This window comes from Cygnus atratus, chromosome 1 (assembly GCF_013377495.2).
Source record: "Cygnus atratus isolate AKBS03 ecotype Queensland, Australia chromosome 1, CAtr_DNAZoo_HiC_assembly, whole genome shotgun sequence".
NCBI classification, from domain to species: domain Eukaryota; kingdom Metazoa; phylum Chordata; class Aves; order Anseriformes; family Anatidae; genus Cygnus; species Cygnus atratus.
The window spans coordinates 1,544,657-1,563,456 of NC_066362.1; the positions used below are offsets into that span (position 1 = coordinate 1,544,657).

General features: G+C 51.5%; 2 protein-coding genes across 4 annotated transcripts; one reads left to right on the plus strand and one right to left on the minus strand.

Moving 5' to 3' along the window:
* The first annotated feature begins 681 nt into the window (after positions 1 to 681).
* LOC118258068 (carboxypeptidase A1-like) lies at positions 682 to 4,416 on the plus strand. Its single transcript, XM_035566593.1, has 11 exons — positions 682 to 746; positions 1,004 to 1,085; positions 1,386 to 1,520; positions 1,602 to 1,703; positions 1,845 to 1,946; positions 2,028 to 2,129; positions 2,255 to 2,365; positions 2,557 to 2,647; positions 3,026 to 3,225; positions 4,016 to 4,100; positions 4,229 to 4,416. The coding sequence occupies exons 1-11, from the start codon at positions 682 to 684 to the stop codon at positions 4,414 to 4,416; spliced, it is 1,263 nt and encodes a 420-aa protein (XP_035422486.1).
* A 1,655-nt stretch (positions 4,417 to 6,071) lies between these two features.
* CEP41 (centrosomal protein 41) lies at positions 6,072 to 18,617 on the minus strand. Of its 3 annotated transcripts, none has more exons than XM_035566614.2 (11): positions 18,421 to 18,617; positions 17,970 to 18,036; positions 16,931 to 16,978; positions 13,188 to 13,249; positions 11,979 to 12,048; positions 11,451 to 11,586; positions 10,583 to 10,734; positions 10,207 to 10,274; positions 9,269 to 9,383; positions 8,872 to 9,087; positions 6,072 to 8,407 (listed from the first exon to the last, which is right to left on the minus strand). In XM_035566614.2, exons 1-11 carry the CDS (start codon positions 18,451 to 18,453, stop codon positions 8,259 to 8,261), a joined length of 1,116 nt encoding a protein of 371 aa, XP_035422507.1. In that variant the 5' UTR covers positions 18,454 to 18,617; the 3' UTR covers positions 6,072 to 8,258. The 3 variants fall into 3 exon arrangements, with proteins under 3 accessions (XP_035422507.1, XP_035422508.1, XP_050564025.1); XM_035566615.2 differs by having other exon boundaries at positions 17,970 to 18,033; positions 18,421 to 18,491; XM_050708068.1 differs by lacking the exons at positions 16,931 to 16,978; positions 17,970 to 18,036; positions 18,421 to 18,617 and adding an exon at positions 15,549 to 16,041.
* Between the last annotated feature and the right edge of the window lie 183 nt (positions 18,618 to 18,800).

The following is an 18,800-nucleotide window of genomic DNA, read 5'->3' on the forward strand; positions in this document are numbered from 1 at the left end:
CGTCCCCATGCCACCAGCAGCCCCACCACATCCCTCTCCTTTGGGACCAACGACCCCAAAGGGTGCAGGAGAGCATGGGGGGTTGCGCCCAGATCTGTGGCTTTTGGGGCAGCACCGCCCCAAAATCTCTTCCCCTTTCTTGGGGCTGGCACCCTCAGGGACAAGTGGGGACACTTCTGGGTGCCGAGTGCTTCCAGGAATTTCCTCTATTATTTTTCCCAGCTGGAACAACCAACACCCTCCCTAATCTCCATCCCACACCAACCTTTAATCCAATCCCCCCCAACAAGCAAACACAGCCGCGCTCGGGACCCCAGGCTCGTGAGAAAACCCACACCCTGCACCTTTCTCAGCCCGGTTTTGCCCTTTTTCTCCCCGTAGCACTGAGCCGCGGCCGGCCCCGTGGGCGGTGGGATTTGGGATCCAGCACCCGGCGTCACCTCCCCACGTCCTGCCCCGCCGCCGGCTGAGTCACCGACGGCCCCGGCCGGTTCCCAGCTCCCCGGGACGAGTTTCACCGGGACCGGCAGCGCCACGGTGCCCAACCTTGACCGGTGCCAGCCGGAGCCTTCCCAGGGCCCTGGGAACTGGGGCAGCTGGAGGGGGCCGGGCTGGGGACCGCCGGGATTTAAGATGCCCCGAGGTGCCGCGGGGACGTGGGACGAGCTCTTTCGGCTGGAAATGAAGATCCTCCTGCTGCTGGCTGCCCTGGTGGCAGTGGCCACTGCCACCGAGGATTTTGTTGGGTAGGGGGGGTCTGGCCGGTGGGGGTGGCTGGGATGGGGATGGTGGCTGGGATGGGGACGGGGTCCATGATGGGGACAGTGGCCGGTTCAGCCCCAATAGGACACAGGCACTGGGGAATGGGGATGGGATGGGATGGGATGGGATGGGACGGGACGGGACGGGACGGGACGGGATGGATGGATGGGGAGGGGGCTATGGTGGACTCCTGGGTGCTGGAGCTTTGCCCCACGCCCCCCAGCACTCTCTGACCCCGCAGGCACCAGGTGCTGCGCATCGTCCCCAGCAGCGACGCAGAGCTGAGGAGGGTGCAGGAGCTGCAGGACCTGGAGGAGCTGCAGGTATTGGGCGCTGCGGGGTGTGGTGGGGAAGATTTCCCCCCCCCGCCTGTGTCCCTTGCTTTGCACCCACAGAACAGAGCAGGGATGGCTGTGGGTTAGAGATGATGTCTCGTTGGGGTGCCTGTGCCCTATTTTGGGGTGCTGTTGGGGATGGGAGAGGGGTTAACCTTGTGGGTGCTCAGGGTAGATGCTTGGGAAGGGGGTGATGAAGTCCCGTGAGGAGGGGGGGGTGAGGTCCCATGGGTGGACAACCCAAGGCCGGATCCTGCCCACCCCCATCTCATTTTCTCCCCCTCCCAGCTGGATTTCTGGCTGACGCCCCATGGCACCGGGGACCCGGTTGATGTCCGTGTGCCCTTCCCCAGCCTGCAGCCCCTCAAAGCCCACCTGGAGGCCAATGGCATCCCCTACTCCATCATGATCGAGGACGTGCAGGTCAGTGGTGCTGGTGGGAGTGAGGGGCGAGGGTCTCAGCGTGGAGGGGGACGAGGTCTCACCCTGCCCCGTGTCCCCCAGGCACTGGTGGACCGTGAGCAGATGCAGATGCTTCGCCGCCGCCGGGTCCTGCCGCTCTCCACCGACGCCTTCGACTACAGCAGCTACCACAACCTGGACGAGGTGATGTCCTGTGGGTGGAAAAGCACAAGATTTGGGGCATTTTTTGGGGAAAAAATTATGTGCTGGAGTTGCTTTTGCCAAGGGGCTTGCTCCAACTGCAGGGGTCATTCATTGCCCTCCCAATCCCTCTCCCACCCCCAGATCTACGCCTTCATGGACCTGCTGGTGGCTGAAAACCCCAACCTGGTCAGCAAGCTCGAGATCGGCCGGACGACAGAAAACCGCCCCCTCTATGTGCTCAAGGTAAGGCAGGAGGGGTGCGTGGGGTGACCAGGTCCCAGGACCACAGGTGGTTCCCCCACAGCCCCATTTCTGCTCTTGCAGTTCAGCAAAGGGGGGACGAACCGCCCGGCCATCTGGATCGACACCGGCATCCACTCCCGCGAGTGGGTGACGCACGCCAGTGGCGTCTGGTTCGCCAAGAAGGTATGGGCACCTCCTGGCCACGTATCACATCCCCAAAGGCCCACAAGGCCCCACAGCCCCCCCCTGAGCACCATGTGGCCATCCCCATGGTGCTCCAGCAAGCCCCAAACTGCCACCCTCTCTAGATTGTCCAAGATCAGGAGAAAGATGAAGATCTGGCCTCCATCCTGGACCAGATGGACATCTTCCTGGAGATTGTCACCAACCCAGACGGCTTCGTCTTCACCCACACCACGGTACTGCTGGGTCTGGGGAGCAGGATGGGGGTACTGCACAAGCTCAAGGCCTCCTTGTCCATATTTCCACAGGGTGGAAAGGGGACAGCTGTGACCCGTTAGTCCCCCCCAAGACACTGCTTTGCCTTTTCTGCCCAGGGTTGGCAGAGCCCCAGCCCCGGGCACAGGCTGAGGTGGCTCTGCCCTTCCAGAACCGCATGTGGCGCAAGACCAGGTCCAAGAGGTCGGGCTCCCTCTGTGTCGGCGTGGACCCCAACCGCAACTGGGATGCAGGTTTTGGAGGTCAGAGCTCTCCCATTAACCCTACAGAGGGTGGTTGCACCCTCCTGGACATTTCTGACTCGGAGAGATTCTCTGATGTCTCTGGGGAAGGGCTGGGCTCTGCTCTCCTTGGCCGAGACGTGGGTTTGGGCTCTACCAAGGCTTTGGTGTCCCCTAGTGACCAGTACGGTAGGGACCACAAATGGGAACCATCATACAAACATCTAGGTGGAGCCCTAGGAGCGTTCCTCTCCGGCCACCAAACAGCCAAGGGGTGGGAGAAGCTTTTGGGATTGTAAATGGAAAAGGTCCATTGCTCTTGTGACTCTCCGAGCCACCCACATGCCACCAAAGCCACCAAACACCCACTCCGCATTTTCACCGTCCTCTTCTCCACAGGGTCTGGGTCCAGCAGCAACCCCTGCTCAGAGACGTACCGAGGGCCCTACGCTGACTCAGAGCCCGAGGTTGAGGCCATCGTGAACTTCGTGAAGAACCATGGGAACATCAAGGCTTTCATCTCCATCCACAGCTATTCCCAGCTCCTGCTCTACCCCTACGGCTACACCACCACCCCTGTGCCTGACAAGGAGGAACTGGTAGGGGCTGGTGCGAAAGTTTGACGGGGGCCTGGGCACCGTGAGGCTGCTCTCCTCCTCTGAGGGGCCTCCATCCCACACCCAGAGTGGACACTGGCAAGCCAGGAAGAAGCCTTGGCTCCTCTGCCAGCCCCCAGGGCCTCCCCCAGGCTGAGGCTATTCATAGAATCATAGAATATCCTGAGTTGGAAGGGACCCACAAGGATCATCGAGTCCAACTCCTGGCACCACACAGGTCTACCCAAAAATTCAGACCATGTGACTGAGAGCACAGTCCAAACACTTCTTAAACTCCGACAGACTCGGTGCCGTGACTACATCCCTCGGGAGCCTGTTCCAGTGCACAACCACCTTCCTGGTGAAGAACCTCTTCCTGATATCCAGCCTGAACCTCCCCTGTCGCAGCTTGACACCATTCCCTCAGGTCCTATCACTGGTCACTAAAGATCGGCTCCTTCCCCTCCATTCCCCCTCGTGAGGAAGCTGTAGGCCACCATGAGGCCTCCTCTCAGCCTCCTCTTTTCCAGGCTGAACAGGCCAAGTGACCTCAGCTGCTCGTCATACGTCTTCCCCTCCAGGCCCTTCACCATCTTAGGAGCCCTATTAGCCCTATTTTATTAGACTTTATGGAAGGAATTTGATTGCGGAGTTTGGAAACGCTCAAAGGCCATAGCCTAAAGAAACTAGTTTCCTGGCATTGTTTTTGCCCATGGCACGAGTGTCAAACCTTTCTGCAGGCTGCCCCAGGCCTTCCCCACCTCATCTTTCTCCCTTCTGTGTCCCTCCCCAGCACCAGGTGGCCAAGGAGGCTGTCGCCGCTCTGTCTTCTCTGTACGGCACCCAGTATAAGTACGGCAGCATCATCAGCACCATCTGTAAGTAACGGGGCTGCTCCGCTCCCGCATAAACCAAAATCCCCTTTCCCAGGATGGAGGGACACCTTCCCACACAACCCTACAAGGCAGAGTGACCGTTTTTGCTGTTTCCCCCCCCCACCAACAAGATCAAGCGAGCGGAGGAACCATCGACTGGACGTACAATCAGGGCATTAAGTACTCCTTCACCTTCGAGCTGCGGGACACGGGGCGCTACGGGTTCCTGCTGCCCGCCAGCCAGATCGTGCCGACCGCCCAGGAGACGTGGCTGGCGCTGAAGGTCATCATGCGCCACACGCGCGAACACCTCTACTAACGGGAGCCGGAGCGGTGGCTGACTCAGCTGCAGAGAAGAATGCAATAAATTGCTGGAAAGGAGAGAAATGCCTCTTGTTGTGGGTTCCCTTATTCCAGTTGTGTCAAAAAGCTTTTTCAGCGTTCTTGGGGGTGGCCAACATAAACAGGGCATGTTGGCCCAGCAGGCCCACAGGGGGATTAAGGACATAAAGACAGCGGGACATGAAACGAAGGTGCTTGTTTTCCCCCTGCTGGAGCAGAGGATGGAGGGGGGAGAGCCTCAGTTGGACACTGGGCAAGCAGAGACCTCAGATACCTCACCCGTGCTGGCAGGACTGGTGTGCACCGTCCCCTGGGGATTGAGGTGGCTCTGGGGTGTCCCCAAGGCAAGTTAGCAAGATTTATCCTGCGTGTTTTGGTGGTCAAACACCAACTTGTAGCACTGTTAGAACTGCCCCTCCTCACCTGCTGTGATCCCCGGGCAAGGGGAGCTCAGCCCCGGCAGACCCTCTTCAAACTGAAAAGAGGAACTCAACCACACAACATCATTTACTTTTTATTAAACATTTAAAACTCTCAGGCTATGCAGAGTCTGACTGTATCCATCCCCTCCAAGCAATACCAAATCAAAAGTCCAAAATGCACAAATCCATTAAGACAGTAGGGTGACAGGGAAGCACGTTCAGTTCTTGCTTTGTTGCCCTGGGTTAGGAGGATCACAAACAGCTCCAAGAGTTTCGTCCCTCTGCTTCAGAAGTCGGTTTTCATGCAGTCCAGAGCAGCCAGGGATTTTGGATCCTTCTCATTTTGCTATCCAGTGGTTGGAGGATTTGATTTAAGGCCATTTGATTTAAGACCCTGACTCGCATCTCCAGTTTCAGCTGGATGCAATTTTTATTTCCTTACCTCTGCACCACCACCTCCATGTGCCCAGGGAGCTGAAACGCCTCCTAGCCCCATGCTGGTGGGACCTGAACGCTGTGCTGGTCCCTGCAGTTCAAGCACATAAATACTCTTAGTGCTCTCTTGTGCACTCAGCTTCAGCTACCTTGCCTGAAAAGTGCTGCTACCTGATCAACCAGCCTAGACTAGCTGCCCACTGAATCATGCAAGAGCTGCCTGTTAGGTCAATTTTTGTTTGTTTGTTTGTTTTTCCAATGACATTAGCATAGAGCTGCCTACAGAACAGAAAGGAGCAGCTGATTTGGGACATCAAGCTCTAAATATGCAGCTGTAAAGTTCCATTACACCCCAACACTCAAAGCTAAATGTGGCATTTCCACAATGCTTCAATATCAGACTCCTTTGAAAGCTTTAGGGGGACATCCAGCCAGCAACACCATCAGCCAGAAACTAAGGCCCTGAGAGATGAGTCCACTCCCCTGGACCACGAGTGAAGAAAAGTGTGGATGAAGCAAGGTCTCTGCAGCTCCTGCTTTGGTCTCAGACCATTTAAACAAACACTTCTCTCCCCAGAGGTGACACTGCAGTGCCACCAGACTGACCTGGAAACAGGCTGCTTCATTCAAAACAGATACACCTGCAGCTCCAACGAGTCTTCCAAAAACGTGATTATGCATGAGTGCAAGAAAGCAGAGCAGTTCATAAGATGGCGAGATTCATTCAGCTTCCCATGGACAGGAAGAAATAAGACTAAGACACAGACAACCCCCCTTTTTTTTTTTTTATTGTTTTATTTGGGTGTTTACACTTGGCCAACCTGCCTCTTGCAGCACTAAGTACAAACATGCACGCTCCCTGTGGAAACGCAAGACACCAGGTGATCCTTAGTGGATGGGTTGGAAGGGCAGCTTGTCCAAGTAAAAGCTGCTTTGCACAACTTCAACCATTCAAGGGTTCTCTGGGAAGCTGAGGACTTTAAGATACCTCACTTTACTGGGCTTTTGTTACATATAAAAAAATATAGATCCATATTTGAAAACACGGGCATTCAACTCTGAAGTATGCATAGTCCTTCAGGATACTTTTAACGTGGCTCTGCCCTTCCTTTCTCCCCTCTTCCTCCCCCTCACAGCATCCCTACACAGCGTGGGAGGTTTGTGCTGGTCACTTCGCACTTCTCTGGAGAGGTCTGAGCTTATGGCTCTCATCAGAATGAGCCTGCCAGTCCCTGGCACAGGAATCTCACCTGTGTGAGCACTTCTCTGATTTAAGACTCACGGAGAGACCCAGAGCTAAATTCTGTGGTTCTGCTCTGCTACCGGTATTTGTCACTAAAATGAGTGAAAAAATCTGAAAAGATTAGTCCAGAGGCAGAAAAGCAGCTCGTTACACAACCTCTTCCTTGCTTTCACAAGGATTATCCTAACCATTCCAAGGGGTCACGGGTACAGAAGGCAAAGCTCACTCCTGCAGCGGAGGTACAGAGAGAGGTTGTGATAAGTGTCCTCAGGAATGAGGAGTCTTAAACTGATAAACTGGGAATCACTTGTAATTTCTCTCACCTTGCCCTTTCACCTTAAGTTTCCCCTATGACCTGCACCAGGAGTGAATTTAGGGGTCTGTTAAAGATCATTTGCCTATGTCAAAAGGGGAAGAAGAAAAAAAAAAAACAACCCCAAAAGCCACGCACATTAAAACACAAGACCAAGAAGCCAAAGCCAGATAAAGCTGAGCAACACTCTAGGTGAAGGCGAGAGGAGCCGAGAGGAGCAGGATCTCTCCACAACCATCTACAAACACGGGTAGCCTTGGTTCTGCTTTCTCCGCACCCTGCATCGTTTTTCCCACTGTTGAGTTTCAGACGATTTCTAGGTCACCCAGGCAATACTGGTATGATGAAAGCACCGATTTGATGAAAGCTGTGGTACCGGTTTTCCGCAAAATCTTCGTGCCCCGTTCAGTTACCAGATTTGCGTCCTGTCTAGGTTTTAGGGGCCCCGGTGAGAGGGCAAAAGACAATTTCCCTTCAGCCACCCTAACCTTAAAGGAGCTACTCCAAGTAGGAAAATGGAGAAACCACTGGTGTGCAGTTGAACCAGGGAGACAACTCTGCTTGCACATCTGGAAGAGGGGCACGGCAGCTGATCTCGCTGTAAGAGCCAGCTAAAACCCTGCTCAGCTCACAGCTTTCCCCTCTCATCTTATCCAGAGCCCAAAACACAGCACAGGAGCATTCTCCATAACCACAGCAAAGAACAAAGCAGAAAAAGCACAGTTAGAAGTCAAACGGTGCCGACAACAAGGGAGAAGAATCAGTTGTTTTCCCTTCCAACTCACCTTCAAAAATACAGAACTAGTTCACAAGTTGCCCACGAGTCAAGACAACCGTCACATTACTGTGCCATGCTGGGCATTATTTCCAAAACCAGCTTTATTACAAATACTTCTGCTCATAAACATTTTTAAAAAAAGAAGTTACGGAATCCCCTCTGCGTTATTTTGGCAATTCGCATCTCCGCTAAAAAAAACAGCAAGGTTTTTGCTCACAGATGCTTTTCTGGCCCGCTGACCTTCACGTGCTCTCCCGTTAGCACAACCTGCAGCTCTGGGCACAGCGCAGAGGGAGCATTAGTTACAGACGCAAATTCTTCAGTCTGAACTACAAGTTTCACAGCACCGTTCCTGCTGGTCACGGGCTTCGCAACCAGTTTTCTTTCCCTCCCCTACAAAATCAGTTATACCAGTCCTGTCCTGACACTGCACCTAAAGGTCAGCCTTGCCAATGTCGCTGCTTCTATAAAACCTCAACCCTTCCAGCTCCCCCTGCCTTACCCGAGCTGCCTTTTATAAACCACCGCTGCTTTTCCCCGTGGATTCCTAAAACGACAAACGGGCCGCACTGCTCAGGGTTCCCAGAACCTGGACGTTCGTTTATTCACTGGAAGGAGACGCCGCTGCTTATTTCCACGGCCTGTTCTGGAGGCTGCTCCTGCTGAACGAGCGGGTGGTGAGAGACCCCGCGTTGGCAGCAGCGGTGGGGAGGCTGGGGCTGCTCCTCACAGTCGTTGCCTTGGAATCGCGCCCTGAAGAGCCACTGCTAAGACGGCCTGCGAAAAAAAGATCAGAAATCCAGATGAAGCTGTGTGCGTGACAGAGCACGGAAACACAAGATGACCTGCTGCCCCTCGCTGGCTGTCCAGCTCTTACTCTAAACACAGACCTTTCAAAAATTCAGTGGGGGTTTCAGGGCAGTCTCAACCTAGCTGTGCAGGAACAGAAGGGCTAAGAACTTGCTATACCTACTAATGGCCAGGAAAACCTAAAGGCATTCAAACATCGCAGGCAGCATGGGTTCTGTCTGCCTCACAGAACCAGGATTTTGTCATAATGCTATAGAAGATTTAATTTTGGGATCAGCACAGTGTAGTCCTTTCTCAGTTTGGAAAAAAAAAAAAAAACCCTCTCCTTCTTCCAGCTACCTCATGGAAAGAATATGGCAAAGCAAGGAACTGCTGCAGGGCAGGCTCAAGGGCTACAGGAAGCAGTCGCAGCATTTATCCTGGAGCCTTACTGGCAGTATCTGAAGGAATCTGCTCCTCTTCTAGGTAGTACTTAATCTTCTGTAGATCTTCTGCAGAAAATCTCCACTTATTCTCGGCACGCGTGGGTGGCGCTTTGGGAGCGGCCTTTTTTCGCGCGGATCCAGGGGGAGCTGCCCCCTGGCAGGATGGGGGGAGCGAGCCGGTGACGAGTCCTTCTGGGATCTTCTGTGCAAGGACTTTCAGGCCTGCAGACGGACAGACCGCTTATTAGCAGTGAATTAGCAGTGACCACCAGCTAAGATGGGATCAGAGATTTGAGATTTTACCAGCAGCGGGTGACCACCCGTCCATTCCCACCCTCCAGCTCACACAACCCTTCTTTCACACTGAGCCCACCCACCCAAAATCCCGCCCGTTGCCCCTTACCTCCGGATAACATGAACAAGTTCTCAAAGCCCCTCTCACACATGGTCGTGGCAGCCTGGCTGGCCAGCCTCTCGTCGTCGTCATACAGAATTATGATTTTCCCATGGGCATTTTTCTGAGAGGCGGAAGAGCTAAGGATTCGTTTGTAAACAGGGTGACTGTCAGTGAATTTCAGAAAGAAGAAGAGAGAAACAAGCGGGGATGGAGGCAGAGAGACTCCCTTTTTGATTTGCAAGTACCAGGCAGGAATGCATTCCCTTCACCTATGCTTTAAAAACTGATTCTTCAGTAGCTGAAGCTTGCCAGACACTGGAAGGACGCAGCCTGATCCCCACTGCAGTGCAGCCCCTGCGAACATGTTTCAGTGCTGATTTGAAGACTGGTTAGTAACAGGCAATAGCAAGAGGCAATTTGTTGAAAATCTCCCCTGCAGCCCTCACAAGCTTCCAACTTGGGAAGTTATCAGCCTAATCCTAGCTAATAATCCTCTTTGTGCCCTCCAGAGAAAAGCCAATCCCCACCAAGGTGCCGAGAGGAAGCCAGAGGATTTGACCAGTGCCTCCCTCAAGAAGCCCAGCACTCCAACAACAGCACGGAACAGGCGCCAAGTAGAACAGAATTGCCTTCCAGCAGCCAGAGCCAGCCTCAGGAAGCGCCAAATTCAGGCGGCTCCCACTGGCACCAAGAGGCATTAGAGCTCTGAGGAACTCAAATCCAGCACCTGATGGCTGCAGCAGAGCCCCACCAGGTAACCACAGCTACCAGAAGGAACCTCCCCTCCCACTCTCCTTGGAATCCCGGGATTTTCATGGTTAAACTCTGTCCTGGTCACAGCAGCTGCTACAGCTGCAACTGTTTTTGAAAGCCCTTGCCAACGTGCCCCCAATTTTATTCTTATTTTTTTTGTTTGATTCCAGCACTTTATAAGTAAAGGATACATATTCCAAAATACTATTTGTATACGGGTTCATGGTTCTAGACAGCGTTGCAATAGGATATGAATAAGCTGCAGAGGAAGAAAAAGAGAAATCAAACAGTTACTGAACACACAGTTATTCCTCACAGTCTGGAATACAACTGACGCGGGCTTGTAAGAGTACAACAGATTTGGAAACCCGCTGACTAAGGGATTAACAGCAGCGTGGTCCCCTCATCTTTTTCCAGGAGGGACGGGTGTGCTGGATGAGTGCAGAGAACGTTCTGCAGCCACGTGATGTCCACCTTGGGGGGGAAATACGAAGCCTGCCAGCACGACACGCAGAGCTGCGTGTGACCCCAGCTGACACAGGCTGCGGTGCGACTGCGGCTCCTCACCTCCAACGATGTGACATTGGTCATAAGCATCTCGGTCTCGTACGTCCAGAAGCAGGAAGGGGCAGTCGGGATAAGGCATGTCTTTAGCCTCAGCGTCCGCTTTCTTTGGAGTGTCCTTTTCTATATCCAGCTCACCAACACCACTTATCACACTGCAAAAAGGAAAGGCGTTATGCTGCAAGCCTCCCTCTGAACACTTCTGTACCTCTTAGCCAGGTCAGAAGTTGATCAAAAAGCACTCTCTTATCGCCCGTTTATGTTCTAATACAGGATGACACCACATAAAAACAGAGAGAATCTATTTCAGGCTTGCCAGTACATTGTAAGAGACTGATTTCATTTTTATCTGTATAAAAATAAACGGTACAGCATCACTACATGAACACTTCATACTCTCCCAGACCAGTCAAGTCCAGGTGTTTTCCTCAGCACCCTAAGTGACTACGAAACATTCTTTGAGGTGAGGGAGAAAAATTGTTCCTTGACAAGTGATGCATTGGGTTTGGAAATTCTTTTTCTAAGCCTTGGGACAACCCATTAAGCTCACTGGGAAGACACATTCCTGGGTTTGCCAGAGCAGTTTAGAACATGGATCCTTGAGCCCAGGGAACTGGACTGAATCCCACAAACATTTCTTTGTCAGCCATTCAGACGATCATCAAGTGGCAACAGCGTCGGGTCACAACCTCAGAACAAACTCAGTCAGACAGGAAAACCTGCCAACTCTCTTACTCCCATCTTCAGACTTGCAAAAACAGGCTTTAACGGGAAAAAAAAGCAATATAAAGCCACTAATAGCAAGTTAAAATAACCAGCTGGGTAAAACCAGTTATCTGCCAAGATAAAGTTGTGTGTTATCATCAGGTACCTCTGCAGCGTGGACCGGTATGATTCCCCAGCTCCTGTGCTGTTTATGAACAGGACTGGACTGGGTGGTGTCCCACTGGGGCTTCCTTTCCCATTTGTCCCTGCCGTGAGTTCAGCATCTGCATCGGAAGCACCATCTGGGAAGGGAACGTGGCACGAAGAGTTAAAATGCTGCAGGAAACGAGCAGGTTTTAAGCCTGGTTTCTATTTTTAGTCTCAAAGAATGCCTTATCTTCATCCTCTTATTAAAGTGACTTACTGAGAGCCCCACGGTACAAAATAAGAAAGAACCATACGATTTTTAAGAGCTCAAGATCTCACTTTTAAGCATTCAATAGAAATGCAAACCGTGCAGCACGAGGTCTTTCCTATTTGCAAGCCTGCAAACAGCTGCAGGCCACAGATGATGCCATTTTTCTCCTTGATTTAAAGACTTGCTGAAGAGTCAGCTATGTCTGTCAGGGCACAGTTCAGCATATGACAGTGATCTACAGCTCTCTCTCTTTGTGCTTACAACAAATATTGTTACCTTCTAGCTTGTGGATCTCCTCATTCATCACTCCTAAGGTTTCATCAGATAGAGAAGCAACCTGGATGACCTGCAGGAAACAAAAGCAAGCAACAATGCCTCGATACACACACACTGGTGTCACTGAAAGACAGCAGGGATCATCTTAAGGAAAAATAATCCCCGAGCCAAAACGCCTTTAACTCAGCGTACCTGCTACTGGACTTCAAGGTCAAACACAGTTGGGTATTTGAGGTCTGTACTGCAGGTCTGCCTTTTTATTAAATGGAAGTTGTACCAAAAAGAAAAGACACTCAACCTGAGGACAAAGAAAAGCCAGACAGGCCGTGCTGGCAGTATCAGATACGTCAGATGTTTTCTGACTTTTATGAAGCTCAGTCACTGACAGCAACTGAAACATTTAGTACTGCCCTGGAAAAAACCTCACACAGCCAGCGTAACTGGCCTGTGACAGCAGACCTACAACGCTCACATAATAAATCAGTTCATCCCAACAGTGGGAGTCACGGTTTCGGTCGTGACAATCCAGTGTAACTAAAGACAAAATCCTGCAGAAATCTGCTCCTTCAGTATTTGCAAGCTTAACCTTCCCTTTTCCCTTTACTCCTTAGAAGAAAGCCTGTCTTTTTCTTGCTTTACTGCTTTTCTTGCACCACCACAAGAAACGCTTGGCTCTATTTACTGATCAGATTTTTAATATTTTGCTTCATTAATTAAAAACTACGCAGAAAGCTTTGAAGTCTCAGCCTTCCATATTCTGCAGATACAACTGCAGTTAGGGAGGGTTTCAGGAGGCAGCTACTTGACCCAAAGCTCAATGAAATCAGATTTGAATGCTACTTTATGTGGTCCTTTTCTTCTGTAAGAGGCTTGAAGATCCTCTTAAGTGAACGGGAAAAAAAGGCAAACAAAAAAGCAAACAAACAAAAACAAATAGGGAACAAATTTCAAAACCAGAGTTTTTGCAGCCTTCAATTTGCCATTACAGGAATTTGACTGCTCTGCAAACTTGGGCCTGTACGGTTTGCTTTTATTAAGGGAAATCTACGAGGGCAGGAAGTTGGAAAATAAGAAGGTGCAGAAGAAACCAATTACAAAAGAATTACATGTTGTAAAAACCTGCGTAACTACACAGAAGGCTTTAAGCAAAGCAAGCACGCTGTTCACAAGAGAGAGCTTTCAGCAGTCAGAGGGAAGAGCTATACGTACCAACTGGGCAAAAGTAGTCACTTTCAATCTTTTAAAGAGCTCATCCTTTTTGTATCTGTAATCTTGAAAAAGGAAACAGAAGAGAACAATGAACATTTTGAAGCAATTCTCAGCTTTTGCGGATACCAGGTGACAGGCTTAGTCTCAGCTGTTTTTGCAGACTCCTTAAGTGTAAGATTTTGGGGCAGTAAGCTTGCTCTGAAGGATCAGAGCAGCAAACCTAAAGGCCTCGTGAAAACTCCTAACAGAGAGAGATCACGTCCTCGTACGATTAAAACGCAGAAGACGGATTCAGTCGCTTTTACACTCCAACCTCTTATTTTGGGCTTTCTGTTCTCACTGAGGGAAGGAAGCAGCTTCATGAATTTATCACCCTCCGCCGTTCTTTGAAGCTTTCTATAACTGCAAACTCATATCAAAAGACTTAATTTACCTGAATTTTTAATTGTATACGTTACAGCAGAATCTGAGCATAGGTATGCTTCAGCCTAAGCTTTTTAAACTACTAAGCTCTAGTATTACAGGTGTATGTTTAATCTTACTGATAATAATGGTCCAGGTTTTCTTGTTTTACCTGACAAATTCCAATTCCTATGATTTGTTAATAGATTTCTAAGGAAGCGTCTTTGTCTTCTTAAGGCTGAAAACCAAGCGGTCTGTTGGAACAACTGGCAAACAACCAGAGCAGGGATTAACAGTGCTAGGAAAGCGATGACAAGGATGGAAGCACCGAGATACTCGAGATGTGCGAGCACCGGGAGGAGAGGAGCCTTCAGGTGTGAAACAAAAGGGTGTATGCAGTAGGAGAGGGAAGCTAAGGCAAGCATCAGTAGGAATATCTTGATATGAAATAGCCTCCCCGGGAGGTAACGGAAGGCCCATCCCTTGGGAAGTTCACAGCTAAAAAGAAGACAGAAAGGTGGGGGGATAAGCAGGAAAAAATAAAAATAAGAATCTGTCCTGTACTGGCAAGGAAAGGCAAAGACGATGAACAAGATTCCTTCTGCACCAGGCACGGCGGCTGTAGAAGTTCCGCGTGCAGCTCTTTAACCCCGGGAAGCCAAGCTCCAATCAATCCAAGCTCCCTAAAACCCACAAAATTGCTCCTCCTTTCTTCCCCTCCTCGCTTACCGGGCTCCACCCCTCAACTCACAGGTTTTTATCTTTAAAATAAGAAAAATCCTTGGTGTTTTTCTACTATCGTAAATAACTGCCGGAGGATATTCCCAACTGCCCTCTCTCCAGCTGTTCAGCCAAGAGGGCTAATAACGCAGCCCAGGAACTTATCAAATCCGGGCAGTTAAGCGGTTCTAAATCCTGCCATCTGCTGAATGCTCCATGGCTTAAGACGGGGGGAAGGGGGAGAGGCTCCCATCCATACCCCTGTCATCGCCACACAAGCGGCGGCCCCAGAACTGGCTTAGGGGGAAACCCTCAAGATGAGATCTTTATCGAGAAGAAGCCAAGCGGATGCTGGAGGCTGAAATCTCCTCCTGGTACGAGGGGACCGTGAGCGTCCTGAAAGAAATTCCGCTCGGAGAGGATTCTCCCTGCACACTGTGGTAGCAGGACAGGCACTAAGAGAGCTTTCCCCTCTAGTTTTTTTTAATTCCCATCTCTTAAACACGCTTCCCGCAGAAGCGAGACAATTCATTTTCAGCATTCAGGGCAAGCAGAGGTCCCAAATTCAACATCCTGCCCTACGTAATTGTTCGGCCACGAAGAACTGAACGTGCTACTAAATTTGTCTTCGGAGAAACAGTGCCCATCCGAACTAAGCCAGTGTACGCTGTCCATTTCAAACCGTGGGTCTGAAGTACAAAACGAGGCTTCAGAACGTCCAATAGCTTCCAAACGATCCTCGTGGTCCTTGCAGAACTGCCTGGCCTCAAGCCTCAAGCTCAGGCTGTTAGGAACTCCCTCTGTAACTCGGAAACACCAGCAACAATCATCGTTTCAGCTGCCCAACGCAAAACCCACGCACAGCCCACGACCAAATCTTTAAAAATCCCCATCCGCAGGCAAAACGAGCTGGCGCCTTGTGGAGAGCAAGACATTATTTTAATTTAGAGGGAAAAATAAAAGCAAAGCTTATGAAATACCGATGTATATAAACACTGACAAAGCAGCAGCACTGTCACAGCCCTTTCACCGCGACAGCTGTGCAGACTGGATGGTTTCTGCCATCACAGGCAAGGGTTATTCCTCCCATCCTTTACGACCTTACCTTTAGCACCCAAAATTAGCTCTACACGGAAAAAAAGCTGCTATTCCTAAGCCCGACCTGGAGCAAACCCACTTGAGTGCTCGGAGCCTTTAGCAGAGGGTTCAGCAGCGCTGCTTCCAAGCAAGGCCAGGTACCTGGTGCTGTCCCGGGAAGTCCGTTTGGATTCTCTGACATTTTGCTCCAGGAAACGAGTCTCAAGCTGCGATTACTCCGTCGTATATTCACAGAAGTTCTTCTCTGCGCTTCAGCAACGCCAGAGAAAGGGAAGAGACTCGGTGCCTCTCCTCGAGCCAGCCCTCCGAAGGGCAAACAATCGGGGTTCCAGCTGCCTTATCGTTTTCGATTCCACGGCAGGCTCACGGTGTAAAGTCTCTCTCTCACGTTACCCGAGAAACAGAGAGCTGACTGTGCTGGGTACCTAAAGCTGAGTCCAAACGGTGTCATCTGTCCATGAGAAACCAAGGGAGAGAAGTTTCTAAACTGCCTGGGGACACAAGGTGCCCATTCAGCGCAGACACAACGGGAAAGCTTCTGCTGGGCTCCCGAAGCCCGACGAAACAAGAAGATCTCCTGCACGAGACGAGATCGGATTCACGGGGGCGATTTAAAACCGACGGCGGCGACACAACGAGGTTTTCAGCGCGGATAAGAGAGCGACGGCGAGCGGGCGTTGAGCGCTGAAACCTTAGCCGGGTTTTGGAACCGGAGGGCATTTCTCTGCCGCCTTTCCCAGGAGCAAACCAGCAACAAAGGGCCATTCCGCAGGAAGCCCGGCACGAACACGTCCTGCGACGGATCAGTGACCTCCCTTTCAACCCGAACCTTATTTCGGAGGAGCACAGTAAGCGGGCCTAGGAACGAAAAGCGAGCATTCAAAATCCTAATTAACCCCCGTTAATTACGGGGTGTTTTCTTTCACCTCAATAAATGCACCTTGTGGGTTCAATAGCTTCTTTCTGGCCCTCCATGTGAGAATAACCCTGCCAACAGCCGAAAATAAAGCAGTGAAACATTTTGAAAAGCTTATTTTCAGTAGGAATACAGCCACAAACAAAAGCCAGACGGGTTTTCAATAGCCCGAACAACCCAAAGCCTTCGAAACCCTGGTGTTGCTGGTAAAAATTGATGAGGGACACAGGAAGGAGCTTGTCTACCTCCTGTTTTGTAATATCCCGACAGAAACCTAAGCCTGCTAAAATTATATGAAAAGAGAGACCTCAAGTTCAGCCGTAGCGTTACTGAAAACTGAAATAAAGCCTCAGAAATGTAGTCTGAGTATTCCCACGTGAGTCTAGTCTGGTTTTCTTAATCCCGAGAACTTCTTCCTGCCTGGTTCACGGTCACTAATGCGACCTGCACAAGTTTTTGTTTTGTTTTGTTTTGTGTTTTGTTTTTTTTTTTTTTTTTTTTTTTTACAAAACCTCTCAGACCTGTCCGTCTCCTACCTTAAGTTAAATCTGTAACATCCTACCAGAAGGAGGAGAGAGAAAAAAAAAAAACTACTCGAGATACTCACTTCTTTTGATCTCCTCCAACTTCTCAATGTATTTTGTTAAGCTGCACCCTGTAACAAACATCGGTTACAAGTTATTAGCGGTTTTCTTAAGCTGCTAAGGCTTAAGCGTTTTGGTTTTGAAGGAAGGGACCACACGAGAAGAAAATAGTTCAGCTGGAAGGGACCCACAGAGATCATCGAGTCCAATGGGCTGACCGCTCCGGGACTAATTGAAAATTAAAATCATGTTAATGAGGGAATTACCCAAACGCCTCTCCAAAACCAAAAGCCACGGGGCACCAATCACCTCTCCAGGAAGCCTGAGCCTCACCATGAAGGCATTTCTCCTAAAAATAACAAGCGTCTGTGGCAGATCCTCTTTTACCACGACAAGACAAGGCAGCCATAAACCCCAAGCACCACAATTTTTCTCTCAGCGCTTTTCTCTCACAAGGACAGCCACGTTAAAGAGCCACGTCAAGCCTAGGGCTTGCTGGACACAGCTGCCCACTGTCTCTGGGGGCGCACGGTGCCCCATAGGTTAAAGCCTCTGCCACTACCTAAACCTCCATACGTTATGGAGTATGAAGTTACCAGCCTCTGAGGGAACCAAAATCAGGACCTTGGTACCCAAATCCTGCCTCTGACGCATTGCTTCGAGTGAAAACGTGGCCATGCTGCCCCTTTCCTAACAGCTGTTTGGGTACTATAGACAAACTGGGTAAAATTCGATCACTTTAACAGTAAAAAAAAGCTCAAAACAAACCCTCCAAGTAATTATTTTGACTTATGCCCTCGTTAAGTTATTGATTTATACAAGAAAAGCTCACATACACAAACTGTCACATCAGAACCTGACATAAATGATAAGGGAAGACACAACAATGGCAACGAGAGTTCTGAACCAGCTGTGCAGGGCAAAACACGGCCGGTTTGGGGCAAAACACGGCCGGTTTGGGGCAAAACACGGCCGGTTTGGGGCAAAACACGGCCAGCAGCATAGCCATGTGTGCACTCTTACACCCGTGCCCAGACGTTTTTACCCCCCATTTCCACTTACCGGTATCGAGACGGGTTTTTATGTGCTGGTACCTGGGGTTCTGAGGGATGCGCCTGGTTAAATACTGCTTTAAAAGGGAAAAATAGACAAAGATGTCAATACGCAGCCACGCATCTGCTAGGGAGGCTGAAAGCCTTTAAAAAACTGACAGAAAAGGCAATTTTAGGAGCTCCAAAAGACAGCGGGGGAAGCGAGAACGCGGCCACCCCCCCGGGCAGGAGCCCAGAGGCCTGGCAAGGCCCGAGCCGGGCCCCCAGCCCCTCACCACAGGGCGTACCGGGCCCCGGGGGCCGTCGCAGCCCCGAAAATTGAATTTCTGCCCCCAAACCCGGCCCCGCTCGCCCCGAACCCCCTCCCCCCCCCCCCCAACGAGCCCCAGCCGAGGCCCCCCCGCCTCATGGGAGCAGGACGAGGAGGATGAAGAGGGGAGGAAGGCCCCGACCCGGCCCACCTCAGGCCGCCCGCCGCTCCTCCTGCCCGACATCTTGCCGCCGCTCCGCTCCTCTGCCTCTCCCTCCCGCCCAACCCGACCCCGCAACAACCCCCGCCCCGATTGGCCGCCCGCCCCCCCCCGCGACCAATCGGACGCCGCCGTTCGGGCCCTGACGCCGCTCAATCGTCGCCGGGCAACGGGGGGAGACGCCGCGGCGGCACGCGCGGGGAGAGAAAGGGGCGGGGTTTGCCGGGGGGGAGGGCGCATGCGCGGGGGGCGGGGGGCGGGGCTTGGTGGTGCCGCGAGCCCCCCCGCGGGGAGCTGAGGCCACGCCCCCCGGCGGCAGTGGGCGGGGCTTGGCGCCGCTCAGAGGGGGCGTGGCGGGAAGGGGGAGCTCG